The sequence below is a fragment of the Clarias gariepinus genome, chromosome 11, assembly GCF_024256425.1.
Source record: "Clarias gariepinus isolate MV-2021 ecotype Netherlands chromosome 11, CGAR_prim_01v2, whole genome shotgun sequence".
Classification (NCBI taxonomy): Eukaryota; Metazoa; Chordata; class Actinopteri; order Siluriformes; family Clariidae; genus Clarias; species Clarias gariepinus.
Genome location: NC_071110.1, coordinates 23,395,750 through 23,416,758, shown reverse-complemented (window position 1 = coordinate 23,416,758; position 21,009 = coordinate 23,395,750). Strand labels below are relative to the sequence as shown.

Sequence of the window (21,009 nt, the reverse complement as noted above, 5' to 3'; positions counted from 1 at the left end):
CTAAAACCCCTCCCCATCCCCCATCGCCCCTGGTCCCACATCGCCCTTGATTTTGTCACTGGATTACCCTCCTCAAACAATAACACCTGCATACTGACTGTTGTTGACCGCTTTTCCAAACCTGCTCACTTCATTCCGTTACCCAAACTCCCATCAGCCAAAAAAAAAACAGTTGAACTTATGATTTACCACGTGTTTCGGCTTTATGGACTACCCGCTGACATAGTCTCAGACAGGGGACCCCAATTCTCAGCGCAATACTGGAAGGCCTTTTGCAGCCTCATCACCTTTCTTCAGGTTTTCACCCCCAAAGTAACTGGTCAGACAGAACGCATCAACCAAGAACTTGAAAAATCCTTGAGATGCATGACCTCACGTGATGCAGCTTCCTGAAGCTGTTATCTTCCTTGGGTGGAGTCTGCCCATAATACACTCACCACTTCCTCCACAGAAATGTGCCCTTTCCAATGCTGCCTTGGTTACCAACCACCACTGTTCCCTACTCAGGAGGAGGAAACTGTAGTCCCATCAGCCCAAGCCTTTGTCCACTGCTGTAAAAACACATGGCGACGGGCTCGTGCTCAGCTGAAACGCACATTAAGTACCTTCCAGCGTAAGGCCAATCGCCATCGTTCTGCAGCCCCAAAGTACCGGATCGGCCAAAGAGTCATGCTGTCCACACGTGACCTGCCTCTCAAGACAACGTCTAGAAAACTCTCGCCAAGGTTCTTTGGGCCTTTCCCCATCTCACGCATTATCAACAAGTGTTCTGTCAGAGTGGCCCTCGCTTTGTCCATGCGTCGAGTCAACCCCACTTTCCATGTCTCCCAGATCCGCAGATTGTCACCTTGCCCATTGGCACCACAGCCCCACCCTCCCCCACCACCTTGGCTCATAGATGGCGGCAAAGCCTTTACTGTCCAAAGACGTCTTAAGTCTTGCCGCAGAGGCTGCGGCCCTGAGGAGAGAAGTTGGGTTCCTACCAGATTCATCCTGGACCGCTACCTCATCACGGATTTCCATAACCGTCACCCGGAAGCACCTTCTAGAACGCCAGGTGGCGCCGTTTGGGGGGGGTTTGGGTGGGTGATACTGTCACGGTACACCAGATCACGCCCACGTCTCAAGCCAAGCCATGATCACATGCGACTCCGTTCCACACTCCAGTCCACTGCTTTTATTTTGCTGCCTCATTCACCAGCTCAGCACACCTGTTCTTCATTTTATTTACTACCTTGCTCTATATATTGTTCTGTTTCACGGACCTCGCCCACGTCTCACGTTTTGGATTACTGCTTTTTTGGATTTTCGGTTATCGACTCTTGCTCACATTTCACAACCACGATTTAGGATTACGGACTGTATTTAAATATTCGGCTTTGAACCACACACGCTTACGGTCTCGATTATTCCCCACGGATCAGACTCGCATTCAGCACACGCCAGCTTTTCACTCCTGCACTCAAAGCTTGCGCCGCGCCTCTTTTCATTCATTAAACTATCAGCGCGTACAGATCTGGCCTTTAAAAACGCACGTTTTCGGAAAAGGGATCCCACGACTTGCCGCGGTTGCGCACGGCAAGCTGTGAAAATGCCCTTCAATACCTGTAGGGGGTAGTCGTGTTTCAGTCTAAAGTATTGTGTGTCTACTGAAGCCGAAAAATGTTATGTCTCTTAGGTGCCTATTGACAGCAAGCGACAGAGCTCATAAACGTGTCAAGCTCAAACTGTTATGTATTTATTCATCATTTTCATTCAGAATTATTATTATTATTAGTAGTAGTTCTCCGAATTTATTATTATTATTATTGTAACGCACCCGCGCGTGTGCAAAAGGACTACAAAGATGTATGACATTATCCTATAACAGTATTTATGCGCTTTAAACGGAGCTTTAAATGCTTTAAATGGTTCAGTGGTAGGTGATTCGCCCGCCATGCGGGAGACCCGGGTTCGATTCCCAGCCAGTGCTCAATATGCTGGTGCTATTCGCTAAAATGCCATAGATATACCCATTACATTATCAACTTATGCTTCAGTACTAAATGCATGTTTGCAGTTGAGAATTTTTTTTTGCTTAAGCTATGAAACACATTAGCACTCACCTCACAGTTGCTATAATTTAATGATTATCATAAGCAAAAAGTGTAAAACAAAGGATTCACATTTATTACATTTTCACCCAGAGCGGGATTCGAACCAGGGTCTGGACGATTTTATAGGATATACGGATATTATACGGATATTATTTAAGCAACGCCACACCACGTTGAAAGCGGCAAAAATGCTTCAATTTCATTGGCTGTCACTGAGTGTCAGCTATTCACGACTGGCCCCCGCGGAACACAGAATCCCCAAGCTTTGATTGCGCTTCCTCCATTCGTTATTACAGGGGCGGACTGGGACCAAAAAGTGGCCCTGGACTTCCTGGCCCACAGCAGCCCACACCATAATACATTGGCTCATTAATGTAGAGATACATTTTTAACACCAGTTACTAGTATAAAAATATAACACAATACAGAAATCAATGCTATTTAAACATGTTATTTGAAGTATCACTGAACATATATTGGGTCAAAGAAACAAACAAAAAAAAGAACATCAAGACAAACAACATATAAATCTATAAAGACAATATTTTTTTATTTTATTCTTTAATTATTATGGTAGTCAATATTAACACGAAATAATGCTGAGAAACATTATTTCAATTAATATTGACCACCATCATAATAACTAGCACAAGTTAATGCTGCTACTAATTTTATTCTGTTTGATTGCTATTCTTTTTACTTGGCTCTGGTAGATCAGGGGAGACGTGTTGGTCATCATCAGCATGTATTATAATGTGGGATGTGGTGCGCTGCTATGTGATCCAGCCTCACTGTCCCTGACCTGTTATAGGCAGAATCTGTTCATTTGAAGCATTTCACAGCATTTACCTCTAAAGCTTTTTCTTATTTTCGCGTAACCTTTTCTTCTTCCTCCTTTTCATTCATGGAAATTATTATTAATTTGCTCAGAAAATTCGCTGCATCAAGGAAGGATCAATATCTAAAAATTGCCCACGTGTGTGGACAAAGAATACAAAAGTGTATAATCTTTAATAAAATTAGCCTAATACAATATTGTTTCCAATGCTGAAGCAAACATGATTTAGTTTTAGTCTATTCATTGAATACAACGCGACAGCGCGCTCCGAGGTGAAGCGCACCCACAGTTACTGTAATCCCCCATCCCACCTTTACAACAGGTGTGAAGTCACCAAACCGGTTTCGCTGCTGGGGGAATTCACAGAATTGGAGGTTTTAAAACAAATTAACAAGACTGAGCAGACTTCAGACAGGGGGTTTGGTTGGTTAGAAGTGGCGCTGACGGGGGGTGGGGGGGGTGGGAGTCTCGCCCGCGGAGCAATTCAGTGTAGAACCGCCACTGCCTATTTTCCACCACATCACGTACTTCCCTGATCTCGGACTAAACTCCGCGCTTTGCTTTTATAATGTGGAGCAAGCCAGAGATCATATTAACGTAGCATTTATCATTCAAAGTTATTCATATCAGTGTATAGTAAGTGTGATTTGAAAAGCACTATAACTCCACCTGCTACAGTTTCAGCCCAGTGGAACAATTTGACTACACGTGAAGTGCCATGAAAAAGTATTTGCCCCTTCCTAGTTTTTTTCTTTGCATATTTGTCACACTTGTATAGGTGGAATTTCACCTAAACAATTTAGGTGAGAACGTATAGGTTAATATGTATAGGTGAGAACAGCTGATTCACACTTGGGGAGAGTGAATAATTTGCATTTGAATGTTGTCTGACATTGTAAGCACACGTAGTGACACTAAAAGAACAATAGGATTAATAGGAATAGGAGGCACTAAAGAGGAGGATTTTAATTTAGACTATAAAAAAATTAACCTGCGTGTATTTTTAGGCGTGCCAGCTGCCACTTTTTAGTCTTATAATGCCCACATGACATGCTGGTACAGAGCTGGACATAGCTCATCCATGCCAATGATCCCGGGTTTTCACCCTGCGCTATAAAATACGAGTACGACGGCCATCCGCGGACAGCAGCTCCTGCCTCCGTCCGCTCGCGCTGGCTCTTCTTTGAAGTCTCTAGGGCGCATTACAATTGCCCCGTTTGCATGCCGCACTTCCGCGTTGTGTGTGCGCGCGTCTCATTCACACCGCGTAGTAAAATCCACTGTAAACCAACAAACCCCGAGTATTTTATAGTGCGGATAAACCCAGAATCATTAGCACGGAGGGACTCTTCTTCACTATTCGTGCCTAAATCCACAGCCCCGCTTCTTCGCATATCTGAAGGGGAGGCCACCTAACTAGTGAGCGAGGAGCGATATTGATTTGGACGCACGCCGTGACAGGCTGAAAAAAAACTATTGTCCTCAAAAATGTAACAGATGAGGACTCTGATTAATGTGCAAAAACTATATAATAAAACTATATAAGACTACATGCCTTTATAAGACTCAACTTTTATTTAAGCGCACTCACAATAACGAAAAAACGTGATTTTATAAATGTTTGCAAATAAGCTGCGCTGCTCTGTATTGTTTTTGGTGAACGCAAACGTTTTTTTAAATGGTCAGAGTCAGTCTGCTTGCTGTTTTCCCGACGCGTTCATAATCATTAGTCTACTTCTGCCGGTGCGCTCTGGAAAACTCCATGCATTGAGACTGAGCGCTGATTAAAACTATGGAGTAAATTAAAGAGGAGAATCACGATGCCGATTTAAAGTCCTGAGCCCAAACCTCATTTAAATTAAATTAACAAATACTATAAGTAAAAAAAAAAAAAACAATAGCCCACGCTTAGAAACCGTTTATAAATTCTTTCCGATATGAGTTGGCCCGGTGTTATGCGCAGAGCGCCGGGAGATTTCCTGAAGCTCCGAAATCACTGGGGCATTTTTTCTAAATAGATGCTATCTTTAATAACTGATGGAGGTTTTAAGCAGTATATACACGCAGTTTTGAGGGGTTTAAAACGAATTAGTCCGAGCAGACCTACATGAAAGGTGAGAAGTGAGTAACTGCGCGCGCTGTCGCGGTGTATATACTGTACAACACACGTTTATCAACCTTTTGATAAAAACGCTGCCTTTTGTAAAGTGAAAGTACTTTACAAAAGACAAACTGCTTTATTTTAGTCATGAATTCACAATCACATCACATTCCAGCTATTATTTTCAGCCGTGGTTACATAATGTATGAAATAATTATTAAATGTTGGACACAAACAGCAAATATGATGATTATTATAAAAAGCCCGAAAAAGTTTGTGGTCATAAGATAATATTTACTTAATAATATAATATATATAGTTCATTCATGTCTTCTGATGATGTCGACACATTTTTTACGTTTTAAATAAGATATGTTGGCATATTCACGAATCAGGACATTTGCATAGTTAAGACTATCAGATAGCCTACTATCAGGAAATGAAATTAATTTCAACACCATGTAAACCGAGACATTGCCATGTCTTTTACTGTTTTGTCCCTGTTAAAACATTACAAAAAATATATAAGAAACTTATTAAGAATTTTAAAGCACGAATTTGGGCATCTCATTTCATCATTATGAAAATAATATGAAGCACATATACACACATTTATCATGAAAGATCTGTTGTAAAGCAAAATAAAATTCATGTTTGCTTCAGCATTGGGAACAATATTGTTTTAGACTAAGTAATTATACACAATTCTTCGTTGTACAGTACTTGGTCCAGCGATTAAATTAAGTCCTTCCATGCGCCATCTGGTGGATATTCAGTGAAGCACAACACATTTATTTAAATTCCCGAATGTTGCTTACGGCAAGTGGCGGGGCGCCGCGCGCTAAATTGAGGCATCCCGCGGGAAAACACGCGCAGTCTTAATGACCACATCTGTTGTTCATCACAGGATAACCGGCGCTCTTTTCCATTCACGCTCTGTGCTTGGATCCACCTCGCCTGCATGGACCGTGACACACACACGTGTTATAAGAAGACGATTACACACAATTTTGCATAGTTTGAGAGAGAAAAACTATTGGCTCAGTTGTAATCACGTGACGCTCGGCGTTAAAACAAGAAGCACATGCGTGTCACATGATACTCGGTATTCGTAAACCAACACTAGTTTGTTTTTCAAGTCAAAATTTGTTTCAAAAATTTGCTTGTCTTGCGGAACGCTTGCAAACCGCATTACTCACAATCCAGGTTCTACTGTACTTGATATTTTTAAATTTTACAAGCTTCAAGATGTAATCTTCAAAATTAAAACAAAAGAAGGCTTAAAATATTTTACATTATGTGTAGCAAATCTTAAACACATAATAGTTTTCCTTTTTAATAAAATTAGGTGGGGGAAAATTCAATGAAATAAAACTTGTTTGGAGATATGTACAGTATATGGACGGGATCAGACAGGACAGTGGCATAGTAGTTAGCACAGCGGCCTTGCACCACCAGAATTAAGGGTTTAATTTCCAACTGTGCTTACTGGGTTTCCTCCGAGTGGTCCCACAGTTTAAACACATGCAAATTAGGCTAATCAAATTCAAATTCAAATTTTATTTGTCACATACACAAACATACACAGTACGAAATGTAGTGAAATGCATTATACGACTGCCATTGACCCTAGAAGAGAATTAAAGTTTACAAATAAGAAATAAATATGAATAAAAGAAATACGATAGAAATTAAATTAAAAATTAAATTAAACTAGGAAAAAATAGAACTAAAAATAAAAATAGAAATGTGCTAGGAAAAATAGAACTAAAAATAAAAATAGAAATATGATGTGCAAAAATAGAAATATACTGTACAAATTGAAATATACTGTGCTGTGTGTGCAAATATGCATAGAACAAAGTGACTTTGTGCAGAGGTTATTAAAGTGTCTTTGTGCACTGGTCCAGGATGTAAACGTAAAACTGTAAAATGTAGTGTAGTTGTGAAGGTAGGTGTGCAAAGTTATTAAAGTGTCTTTGTGCAATGGTCCAGGATGTAAACGTACGACATGTAGTGTATATATGAAGGAAGGTGAGCGTGTAATTGTCCATAGTGTTCATGGATGTAAGAAGATTGATAGATTTGATCAATTATGAAAAAGATGAAAAGATTGTTAGTTCTGCATAGTGGTGTGGTTGTGGTTGAGAGACCTTATCGCCTGCGGGAAGAAGCTCCTCCTCAGTCTCTCTGTGTTGGCCTTCAGGGAGCGGAATCGCTTCCCAGACCGCAACAGAGTAAACAGTCTGTTATTGGGGTGGCTGAGGTCCTTCACGATCTTCCTGGCCTTGGTCAAGCACCGCTTGCTGTAGATTGAGTGCAGGTCAGGGAGCTCGATGCGGATGATGCGCTCAGCTGATCGTACCACCCTCTGTAGAGCTCGTCTGTCCTACATGGTGCTGTTCCCGAACCAGGTCGTGATATTTCCCGTCAGGATGCTCTCTATGGTGCAGGAGTAGAAATTCCTGAGCACCTTGGAGGGCAGTCTAAAGTCTCTCAAGCGTCTGAGGTGGTAGAGACGCTGCCGGGCCTTTTTTACCACGGTGTTGATGTGACAGGACCATGCCAGGTCCTGCATGATGTGAACACCGAGGTATCTGAAGCTGTCCACTCTCTCCACTGGGCTCCTGTTGATGACGGGGGTCTGGTAGTTCCTCACCTGCTTTGTACTAAAGTCCACTATCAGCTCCTTTGTCTTACTGACGTTCAGGAGGAGATTGTTTCTCTGGCACCAGTTCTCCAGATTTCCAACCTCCTTCAGGTAGGCCGTCTCATTGTTGTTCGTGATCAGGCCCACCACAACAGTGTCGTCAGCAAACTTGATGATGGTGGTGGAGCTGGTAGTGGCCACGCAGTAGTGGGTGTACAGTGAGTACAGCAGGGGGCTCAGAACACAACCCTGGGGGGCTCCAGTGCTGAGAGTGAGGGAGGCTGAGACATGTCCGCCCATCCTTACTGCCTGTGGTCTGCCAGTCAGAAAATTGGAGATCCACTGACACATTGATGAGCTGAGTCCCAGGTGCTCCAGCTTGGTGGTAAGTGTGGAGGGAATTATGGTATTAAATGCAGAACTGTAGTCGATGAAGAGCATTTTCACGTAATTCCCCCTCCGAGTGTCCAGGTGAGTGAGAGATGTGAGATTGCATCATCCGTGAAACGGTTTGGACGATAAGCGAACTGTAGTGGGTCTAGTGTGTCTGGTAGTGAAGAGATGATTAAGTCTCTGACCAGGCGTTCAAAGCACTTCATCACTACTGAGGTGAGCGCTACAGGGCGATAATCATTGAGGGAAGCAGGATGAGGTTTCTTTGGGACAGGAACAATGATGGACTCTTTGATGCATGTGGGGATCACCGACTGAGATAAAGAGATGTTGAATATCCCAGTGAACACAGGTGCTAGCTGGTCTGCGCAGGCTCTGAGAATGCGGCCTGAGATGCCGTCTGGTCCTGCTGCTTTCCTGGTGTTCACTCTCTTGAAGGCTCTCCTCACGTCATGCTCTGAGATGATGAACGCGCTTCCGGTGCTGGCAGTGACTTCCTGTCTGCAGCCGTTAGCGCCGCTAGCATTAGCATCGCTAGCGTCTTTAGCTGCAGCCTCGAAGCGAGCATAGAAAGTGTTCAGCTCATCTGCCAGAGACACGTCTGCGTTTATCATACCGGATGTTGGTGCTTTATAATCCGTTATTGTTCTTAATCCCTGCCACAGGCTCCTAGAGTCACTCTGTTGGAGTTGTGACTCTAGTTTCCTCCCGTAGCGCTGCTTCGCCTCTTTCACCGCCTTCCGGACGCTGTATGACACAGCCTTGTACGGTTCCATGTCCCCCGACGTGAGTCCCGTGTTGTAGGCAGCGGTGCGAGATCTTAGACCGTCGCGGATGGTTTTATCCACCCACGGCTTCTGGTTGGGAAACGTTTTAATAGTCTTTTTTTCTACGGTATCGTCCGCTAGTTTCCCGATGAATCCCACAACCGCTTCCGTAAACACGCTGACGTCACCATCGGAGCTGTTTCTGAACATGTCCCAGTCTGCGTCATCGAGTGCGTCCTGTAACGCGGCCACCGATTGGTCCGTCCAGCACACGACCTCCCTCTGAAACGGAACTTCCTGTTTCAGCCTTTGTTTGTATTTTGGCATGAGGAAGATGGCGGCGTGGTCGGATTTACCAAACGGTGGACAAGATTGTGCCTTGTAGCCGTCCTTGACCGTTGTATAGCAGTGGTCCAGTGTCCTTTCGCCCCTGGTGGGGCAGGTGATGTGCTGATAAAAGTTCGGCGCAGCATCCCGGTGTTGTGTTTGTTGTTGTGTGAGTGCCTCATGCAGCTCGCATAAGGCAGTGTCCGTGTCCGCTTGTGGTGAAATATAAACGGCGCTGATTATGACCGATGTAAACTTCCGAGGAAGGTAAAAAGGACGACACATGATGGACAGTAGTTCCAGGTTGGGTGTGCAGGAGCGTGTGAGAGGAACAACGCTCGCGCTGTTGCACCAGCTGCTGTTCACCATTAAACACACGCCGCCTCCCCTTGACTTCCCCGAGTCCCGCGTCCTGTCCATGCGGTGAACCGAGAAGAACTCGGCCGGCTGGATGGCGTGGTCCGGGACCGCTGGGTTCAGCCATGTCTCAATGAAGCAGAGGAGATTGCAGTCCCGAATGTCTCTCTGGAACTTTATCCTGGCCCTGAGGTCATCGAGCTTGTTTTCCAGTGACTGGACGTTGGCGAGCAGGATGCTAGGCAGAGGTGTGCGGTGTGCACTGGCTCTCAGCCTGTTCCTGACGCCGGCTCGTTTCCCTCGAGGCCGCCGCTTCGCGTCGCGTCCTTTGTTGTCCCTCAGGATCTCACTCGGCCAGCTCGCATCCGGAGTTAAATACGTCGAATTGTGAGTACATTGTATACCAATAAAAACAAGAGTGTCTCTATCATAACTAATGTACCCCATGGTGGTAATTTTGCCGGTTTTAAAACGCTGTAAACTAACTTAAAGAACAAAAACAAAGAAAAGGTGGTCGGAGCAGTCGTGACGGCAGCCGACCTCACCGGCGCCATCTTGGAATCGGCATAATTCCCTAATTGGCCATAGTGTCTAAACTTCACATGAGTGTGTGCAGTGTGATGGATTGGCCCACCTTTCAGAGTGTATCCTTTTCAAGTCTCCTGTTCAGTACAAGTGATAAAAAAAAGAGTGAATTAGTAAAATTAATTAATTAATTAATCAGTCAATCAATCAATCAACCAGTTAATCAATTAATTAATTAATATTGTCTGGACCAATGCTAAATTATAGTGGTGACCTGTCTTGGCCGAAAATGCTAGGGCTTATTTTCTGTGGTACAGCACTGAATATTACCAGTCTTTTATGCGTTCATTATCATGTATGAACATTGATGAAAGCAACATCCTAAATGCAAATTTCATCATTAAATTAATTTTTAATTTTAAGAATTCCAGGATGTTTTTTTTATGTAATTAAATTTGGAAATTTATTGTGATTTCATAATTACTCATGAAATAACACAATGCAACAAGACATACATGGCTATGAAAATGCTTTTCCGGCAACCTTCCAGTTACTTTTGAATCTGTGAATATGGAAGGACTGTGTAACAATGACTAGAATTCCCAAAAAAAATCATAATTTTTAAACCTCTAGAATTAAAAACAATTAATATCCACTGTGGTTGGTTACAGAGGAAAGGGGGGAGGGTGGCAATGCGTCACTGTTCAAATACTAATAGACGCAATCACAATTATAGGGACAAACAAACCAATGTTCAGCCATGCACACCATGTACAAGTGACAAAAACTTTACATTTAGTTCGTTTTGTAATGGTTTTAGGGAAGCAAATATACAGTGGTGTGAAAAACTATTTGCCCCCTTCCTGATTTCTTATTCTTTTGCATGTTTGTCACACTTGAATGTTTCTGCTCATTAAAAATGGTTAACTATTAGTCAAATATAACATAATTGAACACAAAATGCAGTTTTTAAATGATTGTTTTTATTATTTAGGGCAAAAAAAAATCCAAACCTACATGGCCCTGTGTGAAAAAGTGATTGCCCCCCTTGTTAAAATATAACTTAACTGTGGTTTATCACACCTGAGTTCAATTTCTGTAGTCACCCCCAGGCCTGATTACTGCCACACCTGTTTCAATCAAGAAATCACTTAAATAGGAGCTACCTGACGCAGAAAAGTAGACCAAAAGCACCTCAAAAGCTAGACATCGTGCCAAGATCCAAAGAAATTCAGGAACAAATGAGAACAAAAGTAATTGAGATCTGTCAGTTTGGTAAAGGTTATAAAGCCATTTCTAAAGCTTTGGGACTCCAGCGAACCACAGTGAGAGCCATTATCCACAAATGGCAAAAACATGGAACAGTGGTGAACCTTCCCAGGAGTGGCCGGCCGACCAAAATTACCCCAAGAGCGCAGCGACAACTCATCCAAGAGGCCACAAAAGACCCCAGGACAACATCTAAAGAACTGCAGGCCTCACTTGCCTCAATTAAGGTCAGTGTTCACGACTCCACCATAAGAAAGAGACTGGGCAAAAACGGCCTGCATGGCAGATTTCCAAGGCGCAAACCACTTTTAAGCAAAAAGAACATTAAGGCTTGTCTCAATTTTGCTAAAAAACATCTCAATGATTGCCAAGATTTTTGGGAAAATACCTTGTGGACCGACGAGACAAAAGTTGAACTTTTTGGAAGGTGTGTGTCCCGTTACATCTGGCGTAAAAGTAACACAGCATTTCAGAAAAAGAACATCATACCAACAGTAAAATATGGTGGTGGTAGTGTGATGGCCTGGGGTTGTTTTGCTGCTTCAGGACCTGGAAGGCTTGCTGTGATTGATGGAACCATGAATTCTACTGTCTACCAAAAAATCCTGAAGGAGAATGTCCGGCCATCTGTTCGTCAACTCAAGCTGAAGCGATCTTGGGTGCTGCAGCAGGACAATGACCCAAAACACACCAGCAAATCCACCTCTGAATGGCTGAAGAAAAACAAAATGAAGACTTTGGAGTGGCCTAGTCAAAGTCCTGACCTGAATCCTATTGAGGTGTTGTGGCATGACCTTAACACTAGAAGCGCCGAGCAGCGGTCACTCGATCAAATTCCAGAACCCTCCTTTCATGACTTTTCCTAGATCTGTGAGCTTAATCAATGCAACAGATAGTGTTAAAAATACTTGCAAAACATCAGCATACATTGTAGGGAACTTCTGAGGTGGTCAGTGATTAATGGCACGGTCGTTCGAGGGGGTTGTGATCACACCTACAGTTCTTTTGTTTCTAGGCTGTCGGTCAAATATCTCTTCACTAGGAATGGAAGCACAAAATATAGGGGCAACATGCAAAAGATTTCAGCATCTCGACGCACAGTATACTAAGTAGACACTGTTTGTTTTTTCATTTTGTAATCTTCCTCGTGTTTACCTTGTACTGTACAATGTATATTCATTTTTTAAAGAATTGCTGTAAATAAAACACATATGCAGTTGATTTACCAGAAAGGCGTTTCTGTTTTTTCTGTGCTAAACTAAACTTCAGGGTCAAGTAATACCGATTTTATTTGATATATATATAAAATAGTTTGACACAAAAATGTGGGGAAAGATTAAGAAACACACTGAAGCGGAATCTGAATGAAACAATGCTGATCAGTTCAAGCTTAGATTAATATATAAACTGATTAATATATTAATATTAAGATTAATATATAAACTGGTCCACTCCGTGGCCGCTTTTTAGGAATATATTAACATGTGCAGACATATATTTGAGGGTGCGCTGCCCCTCTTACCCTGTGTAGAGCCGGCCTCGATTACACACACACACACACATATTACACACACACACACACACACACACATATATATATATATATATATATATATATATATATATATATATATATATATATACATACACACACACACATATGAATTAGTTTCAGCTGAAACTCATGATCAATGGTGTTGGGGTACTTATGTGAGTGATAATTAGTTTCAGCCAAATCATTAAAACTAACAATAGACTATGGCACTCTTTTGAGAGGGGATATTCATTTATTTATTCACTTCTACATATAAACAAACAAAAATATAGCTATTTTTCTAAAAAAAAAGTGAAGTTGTTCAGCTGTTTAGTGTCACTATGTCATAAACAGTGAAACAACATGGACTCATCGCTGTGCTTGTTGTAGCTGAAAAAACGCTGCAACTGCTTCAAAGTCTTTCCTCTCCGTGACCGCTGAAATCCGACACGACACCACGTTAGGCTACGTCTTGACTCATTTGCATACCGACTGTGATTGGATGTTTACCGAGGGCTCAGGGGAGGTGTGTGTGTGTGTGTGTGTGTGTCTGCTTGTACTGTTATAAAAATTCTAAATATAAACAAACAAAATACAGCTTTTTTTCTCAGAGGTAAACGATAAAGTTGTTCAGCTGTTTAGTGTCACTATACAAACACCAGACTTTTGTATCGCTGGGCGACACACGACAGGTGTGCTTTATATTGCATTGGCTTGTGCAGGTCTTCAAATGACATCATTCTTTACAGGACTCAAATAGCTGCATTTTGCTCTTCTGTCTCCGTGACCGCTGAAATCCGACACGACACCACGTTGGGCTACGTCTTGACTCATTTGCATACCGACTGTGATTGGATGTTTACCGAGGGCTCAGGGGAGGTGTGTGTGTGTGTCTGCTTGTACTGTTATAAAAATTCTAAATATAAACAAACAAAATACAGCTTTTTTTCTCAGAGGTAAACAATAAAGTTGTTCAGCTGTTTAGTGTCACTATACACTCAGTGTAGTTACCGAAATCTTTGATTTAGTTCTCATTGAGTGGCCACTTCCACATTTCACTCCCTTTTATTACATGAATCTTATGTGGGCATAAACAGTGAAACATTCCGCAGGTTTATAATACGCCGCGGCCAAGTGAACCACGTTCCCGTCGAACGAAATGAGGCATAATCGTGGTGTTTGCTTCGGTTATGACATAGCATAGTTTATTATCTGCTGTGGTAGATCTGATTTATTCAAACACAATATTGTTTTAGCGATAATTTCACAGAAGCGAGTTCAGAAATAAATCGCTGCTCCTGCTCCATCCAAGACGTTCAGAAGTTTCAAATAGAATGAAAAAACGAATAATTTTTTTTCCATACGATATAAAATTAAGTAGAGCTTTCCTTTTTGTTATAGTATGAAGCCCCTAGATGGACAAAGGAGGAGAAAAAACGACAGAAAAATGTCATGCCAAAAACTTTTTGGGTTATAATGCAAAACATGACTTTTTTTTTTCTGCCGTTTTTCCCCTTTTCCTTTGTCCTCTTAGAGACTCTGTAGTAGGTTTTCTCAGTTGAATATGAAAAAAGATACCGCTAATTATCTACGCAGGAATGAATGGCGCATTGTCCAAGTGCAAGTTTATCTTGGAGCTAAACTACAGTATTTGCTCTTGGTGAAAGCTCCATCTAGCGATCATTGTGTGTCAGCAACAGCTTCCCATTCAAAACAATAGGCGGTCAAATGACCGCTGAACCGCGTTATTAGTAGGTGACACTGGCGCAGCGCTTCTAGTGTTAAAAAGGCGGTTCATGCTAGAAAACCCTTAAATAAAGCTGAATTACAACAATTCTGCAAAGATGAGTGGGCCAAAATTTCTCCAGAGTGCTGTATAAGACTCGTTGCAAGTTATCGCAAACGCTTAATTGCAGTTATTGCTGCTAAGGGTGGCCCAACCAGTTATTAGGTTCAGGGGGCAATTACTTTTTTACACAGGGCCATGTAGGTTTGGATTTTTTTTCTCCCTAAATAATAAAAACCATCATTTAAAAACTGCATTTGGTGTTTACTTGTGTTATCTTTGACTAATAGTTAAATGTGTTTGATGATCAGAAACATTTTGTGTGACAAACATGCAAAAGAATAAGAAATCAGGAAGGGGGCAAATAGTTTTTCACACCACTGTATATATATATTTTTGTTCATTTTATAAGGAAAGTTTTCACATAACACCAAAATCTTTTTTAAATGGCACACCTACAGTGATTTAACATGGACTTTGAAAAAAAATACAAAATTTAACTGTTATGTGTTTGATACAAAAATATTGAAATTAAGATCAATTGCATATTAAGGGATAGAGAATATTTATCTATATAGATAAAGTATATCTATCCCAACCTATTTTGACTAGAAATTAATGTTTTTCTATTTGAATGGTCAAAATATTCCCTGAATTAAGAAAGCTTAAATATACTTATTTGTACAAAGTTCTTTTTATAAAATCATATCAGTAAAAATAAGAAATGTTTGAAATGTCTTTTTTAGACAATTGTGTTTGACTTTAAAAACCACAAAAAATATTTTTTAATTATATGATGTCCAGTGTTCAAACTGATCTTATTCTTAATTGATTGATTTTTCCTAATGCTGAGGAAAGGCTGTCAGTGCCACACAATGCATAATGCTTTAAGACATGAAAAAAAATGTCATCCCTTAAACCATAAATCAATGGACTAAGACTACGTGGTAGAAACAAAAACACTATTAAATTAGAATATTTGATATTTCTAAGTGCCATGTCTTCAAACTTGTAAAATGCCATTTCTATATATGGGGTAAAAAACTGCATCATGCACAGAAACAGCTGAACACCATGAAGCAGCACAGTTCTGAGGCTCTTATTGGTTGATTTCTTTTTTTCAGAGGAAGCGGCTCTGGCTGCAATCATTATCTTGATGTAGGTAAAGACAATTATAATGACCATAAAAAGAAAAAGCATAACATAAATTACAGCACGGCCATGTGCCTGCCATTCTTTGGTTAACATTATCTCTACATTACATTCAGCAGAGGAAAACAAAGTATCAGGTGGGGCTGCTGCCCAATACCCTATAAAACTGAAAGCTGGAATTATACAACTGATACTCAATATGATAAAAAACCCATATAATCTGGTCTTACTTGTTGAAATCTCAGCATGTCTCAAAGGCATGCATATAGCCACATAGCGTTCCAGACACATTGCCACCAAAGTCAATGCTGAACAGCAGATTAAAAAAATCTGAATTTGGACACAAAGAGAACAAATGCCCATGTTTACTGGGTACTGAAAATAAGCTCCAATGAACAGCAAGTTTGCTAACAATATGAAAGCAGTATCAACAAAAAGAGTTTGTGCAAACAAAATGTATCGAGTTTCTTCTCTAAATACATTCTTTTTTAGAAATGTAAATATCATCAAACAATTTATATAAAGAAAAATTCCAACTAGGACCTGCAAGAACAAGATTTTCTCAGGCGAAAACCTTAAAAAAGTAAATGAAAAATTATTGCTTGAGCTGCTATTCACTTCTGCACTCTGCATGTCTATAAAAAAATTCAAATATAATACATGAGAAAATAATACACTGTACAACAAGAATGTTTGTGATTGATGCAGTCCAATATTTCTCGTGTGTGTGCGTGTGTGTGTATATATACTGTTTTAGTGGTGACAGAAGTATCATTGTTGGTCTTGTTACTATTAATATTTAATGATTCTCAGTGCCGACATCCTAATTCGGAACTGCTCATTTCTTTTACGCAGATTTCTGTATTTTCTACTTTGTCCAGGTATTTAAGTTTTTAAAGGCACACATAAGATTTTAAATACAGTATAATAACTTATGTGACCAGTACTTGAAATAAATCATGCCAGTCAAGTCTAAATAACTAGATAACTCTACTTCTGCAGTTATGATAAAATGTGTTCAAATAAAGCAAGAAGTATTGCAAACTGATAGAGGAATTTCTTTGTGTTTCTTCGTGTAAAGTTTCTTTGTGTTAACATGCACAAATGAAAAAATATTTGGTTAAAACTGTTTGTGTTATAAAAGTGTGATTTTGTATGAGCTATCCCACACAATATTTGGCACAATAGATGAATCATTCTGCAGTTGTGTTTTTGTAGTTGTTTGATTATTAACAATTGATTAATTGAACAAGGATTGAACAATTCTGCACACCGAGTTCAAGTGCAATTCAAAACAATATTAAGAGCAATACATAATAGCAAACCAATTGTAATTATTTCTTGCTAATTCTTTATAAGCGTAACCTTAGTTCCACATGATTTTGAATAATATTAACTAAGTGTACTGTATCGATTTATGTTACTTATTATGATGTGAAGTATACTGTGTAAGGTCTTTAACTCAGGTGGCACCAAAGACACACAGATCCTAGAAGGCTAGGTAGTACCCTACAGGAAAAGGGTAGTTTTATTAGGACAGGGCCCTGCTGATGGAGGGGCACTTAGCTGGCGCGCATGTGTAGTGACTAAGTAGCAGAATGCATGGATGTGGAAAGCAATCACACCAGCCTTTTGCATTGCTGGGTCTTGGGCAGACACTTGGCAGGTGCACTGGCTGCAGGTGCATTGGCTGTGATGACACCAGACTTTTGTATCGCTGGGCAACACACGACAGGTGTGCTTTATATTGCATTGGCTTGTGCAGGTCTTCAAATGACATCATTCCTCACAGGACTCAAATAGCAGCATTTTGCTCTTCTGTCTGTGAAGTTCTCGGGGTGTGGGGCATTACCCTTTTTCCATGCCATGATTGGTGGTAGGCAGTCTGCCCGTCTTGCCACTTATACTTCATGGGTTCCATTAGATAGATTGACGGTGTTCACGGAGGCACACAGCTCCCAGATGCAGGGCTCGAGCAGATGACAGGGCGGCATCCTGTACTTTCACTTATATATGGAGCTGAGACAGGAAGAAGAGTGGCAGTGTATGCATGGGCTGGTACATCCACATGAAAGCATGCATGGCAAGCTTGAACTGGTGCATCCACAGCATAGCATGCATAACAAGCTACTGGTAACTGGTAAACTGGTACATCAACAGGGTAGCTTGCTTGAGCTGGTGTATCAACAGTGTTGCAAGTTCACCTTTGTACGTTCCACTGGACCTCAGCTTGCAACTTCATGACGTCCAGGCGGCTTACCTCTAACTGGGCAGTGGGCCTCAATAGTGAACCCAGCGCCCTTTCCTCGTCGGCAGCTGGATTGCTGTTTTCTTATTGTTACTGCGAAAGTTCCTTGGTTTGTATCAGTGTTTAAATTATACTGTTTTCACAATTCATACAAAATAATAATAACTAGTTTTTACATTTTAATACTACTAGACTTTTTCCTATTTTTAGTTTTTGCACTTTTCAGAGAATACGCGTATCTCTTCATCTAAGAACAAAGCAAAACTCCAACTCAGGTACGTTATTTTGTTTAATATTTAGCTTGTTCAATGTATAGAGTGCAGGCTGTTTAGACATTCTTCCTCTGTCATTAGCGATAAGTTTTTTTGTGATAGAAGTGTATTAGTACACTGACAAAGAAGATATTAGCATTAGAGGAACACATTCAGACTTTAGAGAGGGTTAGAGAGTGCGAGAGCAGTGTTATTTCCATAGTGGAAAGTCTAAGTGCCACAGCCGGAGATAGCCAGCCCCCAACTCTGGCATTAGAGCCCTCACAGTGGGGTAAGTGTACTGAGACTGTGTCTGTTCCCCCAACCTAAGCAAAAAGTCTGCTTTAGTAATTTAATTAATATAGATTAAATTACTCTCACGTCTAAAGCAATTGTTAATAAAACTATCACATATCAGGAGTTTGACATATTATATTTAACAGAAACCTGGATTAAAGAGAACAAGTATGTATCTCTAAATGAAGCTAGTCCTCCTGGATACAGCTACATACACCAGCCTCGGCTAAGTGGTAGAGGAGGATAATTTGACTATTGTACAAAAACGTTGACAAACATTTTATGCATTTGTAATTCTCTATAGCAACATAAAAAGTGTAGCTACAAATATAAAGTCTGCTCAGTTGATCGCACTTATTATCATTTACAGACCCCTACAGTCATACACAGTACGATATGCAGTGAAATGCCTGTACGACCGCCGGTGACCTGAAAAAGGGCATAATAAAAATATTACAAAATATAGAAATATAGGAATATGTGGTGGAAATATATATATATATATATATATATATATATATATATATATATATATATAAAATAAAAAAAAAAATTTTAAAGTGGCATTAAAATGTTTTAAAGTGGCAAAGTTCAATTCAATTCAATTCAATTTTATTTGTATAGCGCTTTTAGCAATTTTCATTGCCGCAAAGCAGCTTTACATAGTCAAAAGAATTATTTAGGTTTGTATGAAATGTGAATTTGTATGAATCAAAATGGTCAGTTTGTCCCTGGTGAGCAAGCCGAGGGCGACAGTGGCAAGGAAAAACTCCCTGAGATGGTAAAAGGAAGAAACCTTGAGAGGAACCAGACTCAACAGGGAACCCATCCTTATTTGGGTAAAACAGAGAGCAGTAAATGATCTTCATTTATACAGTGTGTAGGGTGGCAGGCAGTTTAGCATAACAGTTGATGTTAATATGGAGTCCAGGTAGTTTTTGAAGACTCTAGGTAGACTTGTAGGAAGTTCCAGTCCTAAACTAACGAACTGTCAAGTCCCCAGAGAAACAGTTGCCAACACCAGTCGAGGCCAGAACCATTTTTTAGGTAGAGAGACTCATTCCCAGACACCAGACGCATCCCAGAGAGACACACGGGGCATCCATGTGACGAGATCTTCAGCCAGAAGCGGGGCACCAGGATGGGTCAGACAGGTCCGGAGGGCAGAGGGAGTCTGGATCACTGGCAGCTCAGGAACGACATGTGTAGCTCGACAGAGAGAGAGAGAAAGAGTGAAAGGGGGGACAGGAGGAGAGAGGAAAAAGAAAGAGGGGGGGGAAGAGAAGAAGAGGAGAGATGGCAGTTAGGTATGGTCACAGTCACACAATGTATAATGTGAATGTATATTAACTGTAGAGTGCAAGCAGAGACTCCGGCAGGACTAACTATGACAGCATAACTAAAAGGGAGAGCCAGAAGGAAACACAAACATGAGGGCTTCCTGACATGTAAAGCAAACAATCACCTCACCGTCAGCAAACCTGAGTGATCAATGAGAGTGAGGAAGACAGCATCCAAACATACCAGTTCACCATAATACTCTACGTCCATGAGTCCCCCAGATCTGCTCCTTTACCTATGGAAAATCTATTTATAAAAATGCTTGGCTAAATAAATAGGTTTTTAGCCTGGACTTAAACACTGAGACTGTGTCTGAGTCCCGAACACTATTTGGAAGACTATTCCATAACTTTGGGGCTTTGTAAGAAAAAGCTCTGCCCCCAGCTGTATTTTTCATAATACGCGGTACTGACAAGCAGCCTGCATCCTTTGATCGAAGTAGGCGTGGCGGATCGTAAGACACTAGCAGTTTGCTCAGGTACTGCGGCGCGAGACCATTTAATGCTTTATATGTCAAGAGTAGTATTTTGAAATCAATGCGAAATTTCACAGGGAGCCAATGGAGTGAAGATAAGATAGGGGTGATGTGCTCATATCTTCTGGTTCTGGTGAGGACTCTCGCTGCTGCATTCTGGACTAGCTGAAGCTTATTTATGCATCTAGCTGAACAACCAGACAGTAAGGCATTACAATAGTCCAACCTAGAGGTGATAAAAGCATGAACTAGTTTTTCTGCGTCATTTAGCGACAATAAATTTCTTATTCTGGCAATATTTCTGAGGTGAAAGAATGCTATCCTGGTAATATTATCTACATGTGCTTCAAATGAAAGGCTGGAATCAATAATCACACCAAGGTCTTTTACTGTTGCATTTGATGGAACAGAAAGGCCATCTAAAGTTACGGTGTGATCTAAAATTTTACTCCTAGCTGTATGCGGTCCTATGACTAGAACTTCTGTCTTATCCGGATTTAGCAGAAGGAAGTTAATTAGCATCCAATTTCTTATGTCCTGCACACATTGCTCAATTTTAGTAAGCTGTTTTTTCTCATCAGGTTTTGCTGAGACATATAACT

The 21,009-nt window shown here is 40.9% G+C and overlaps 1 protein-coding gene across 1 annotated transcript; it reads right to left on the bottom strand.

Moving 5' to 3' along the window:
* Positions 1-15,450: 15,450 nt before the first annotated feature.
* LOC128533711 (odorant receptor 131-2-like) lies at positions 15,451-16,428 on the bottom strand. Its single transcript, XM_053508013.1, has one exon. The coding sequence runs from the start codon at positions 16,426-16,428 to the stop codon at positions 15,451-15,453; it is 978 nt and encodes a 325-aa protein (XP_053363988.1).
* Positions 16,429-21,009: the final 4,581 nt, after the last annotated feature.

Excerpts from the sequence above, each read along its gene's own strand:
- LOC128533711 (XM_053508013.1), bottom strand. The coding sequence starts at position 16,428 with ATGCAGAGTGCAGAAGTGAATAGCAGCTCAAGCAATAATTTTTCATTT.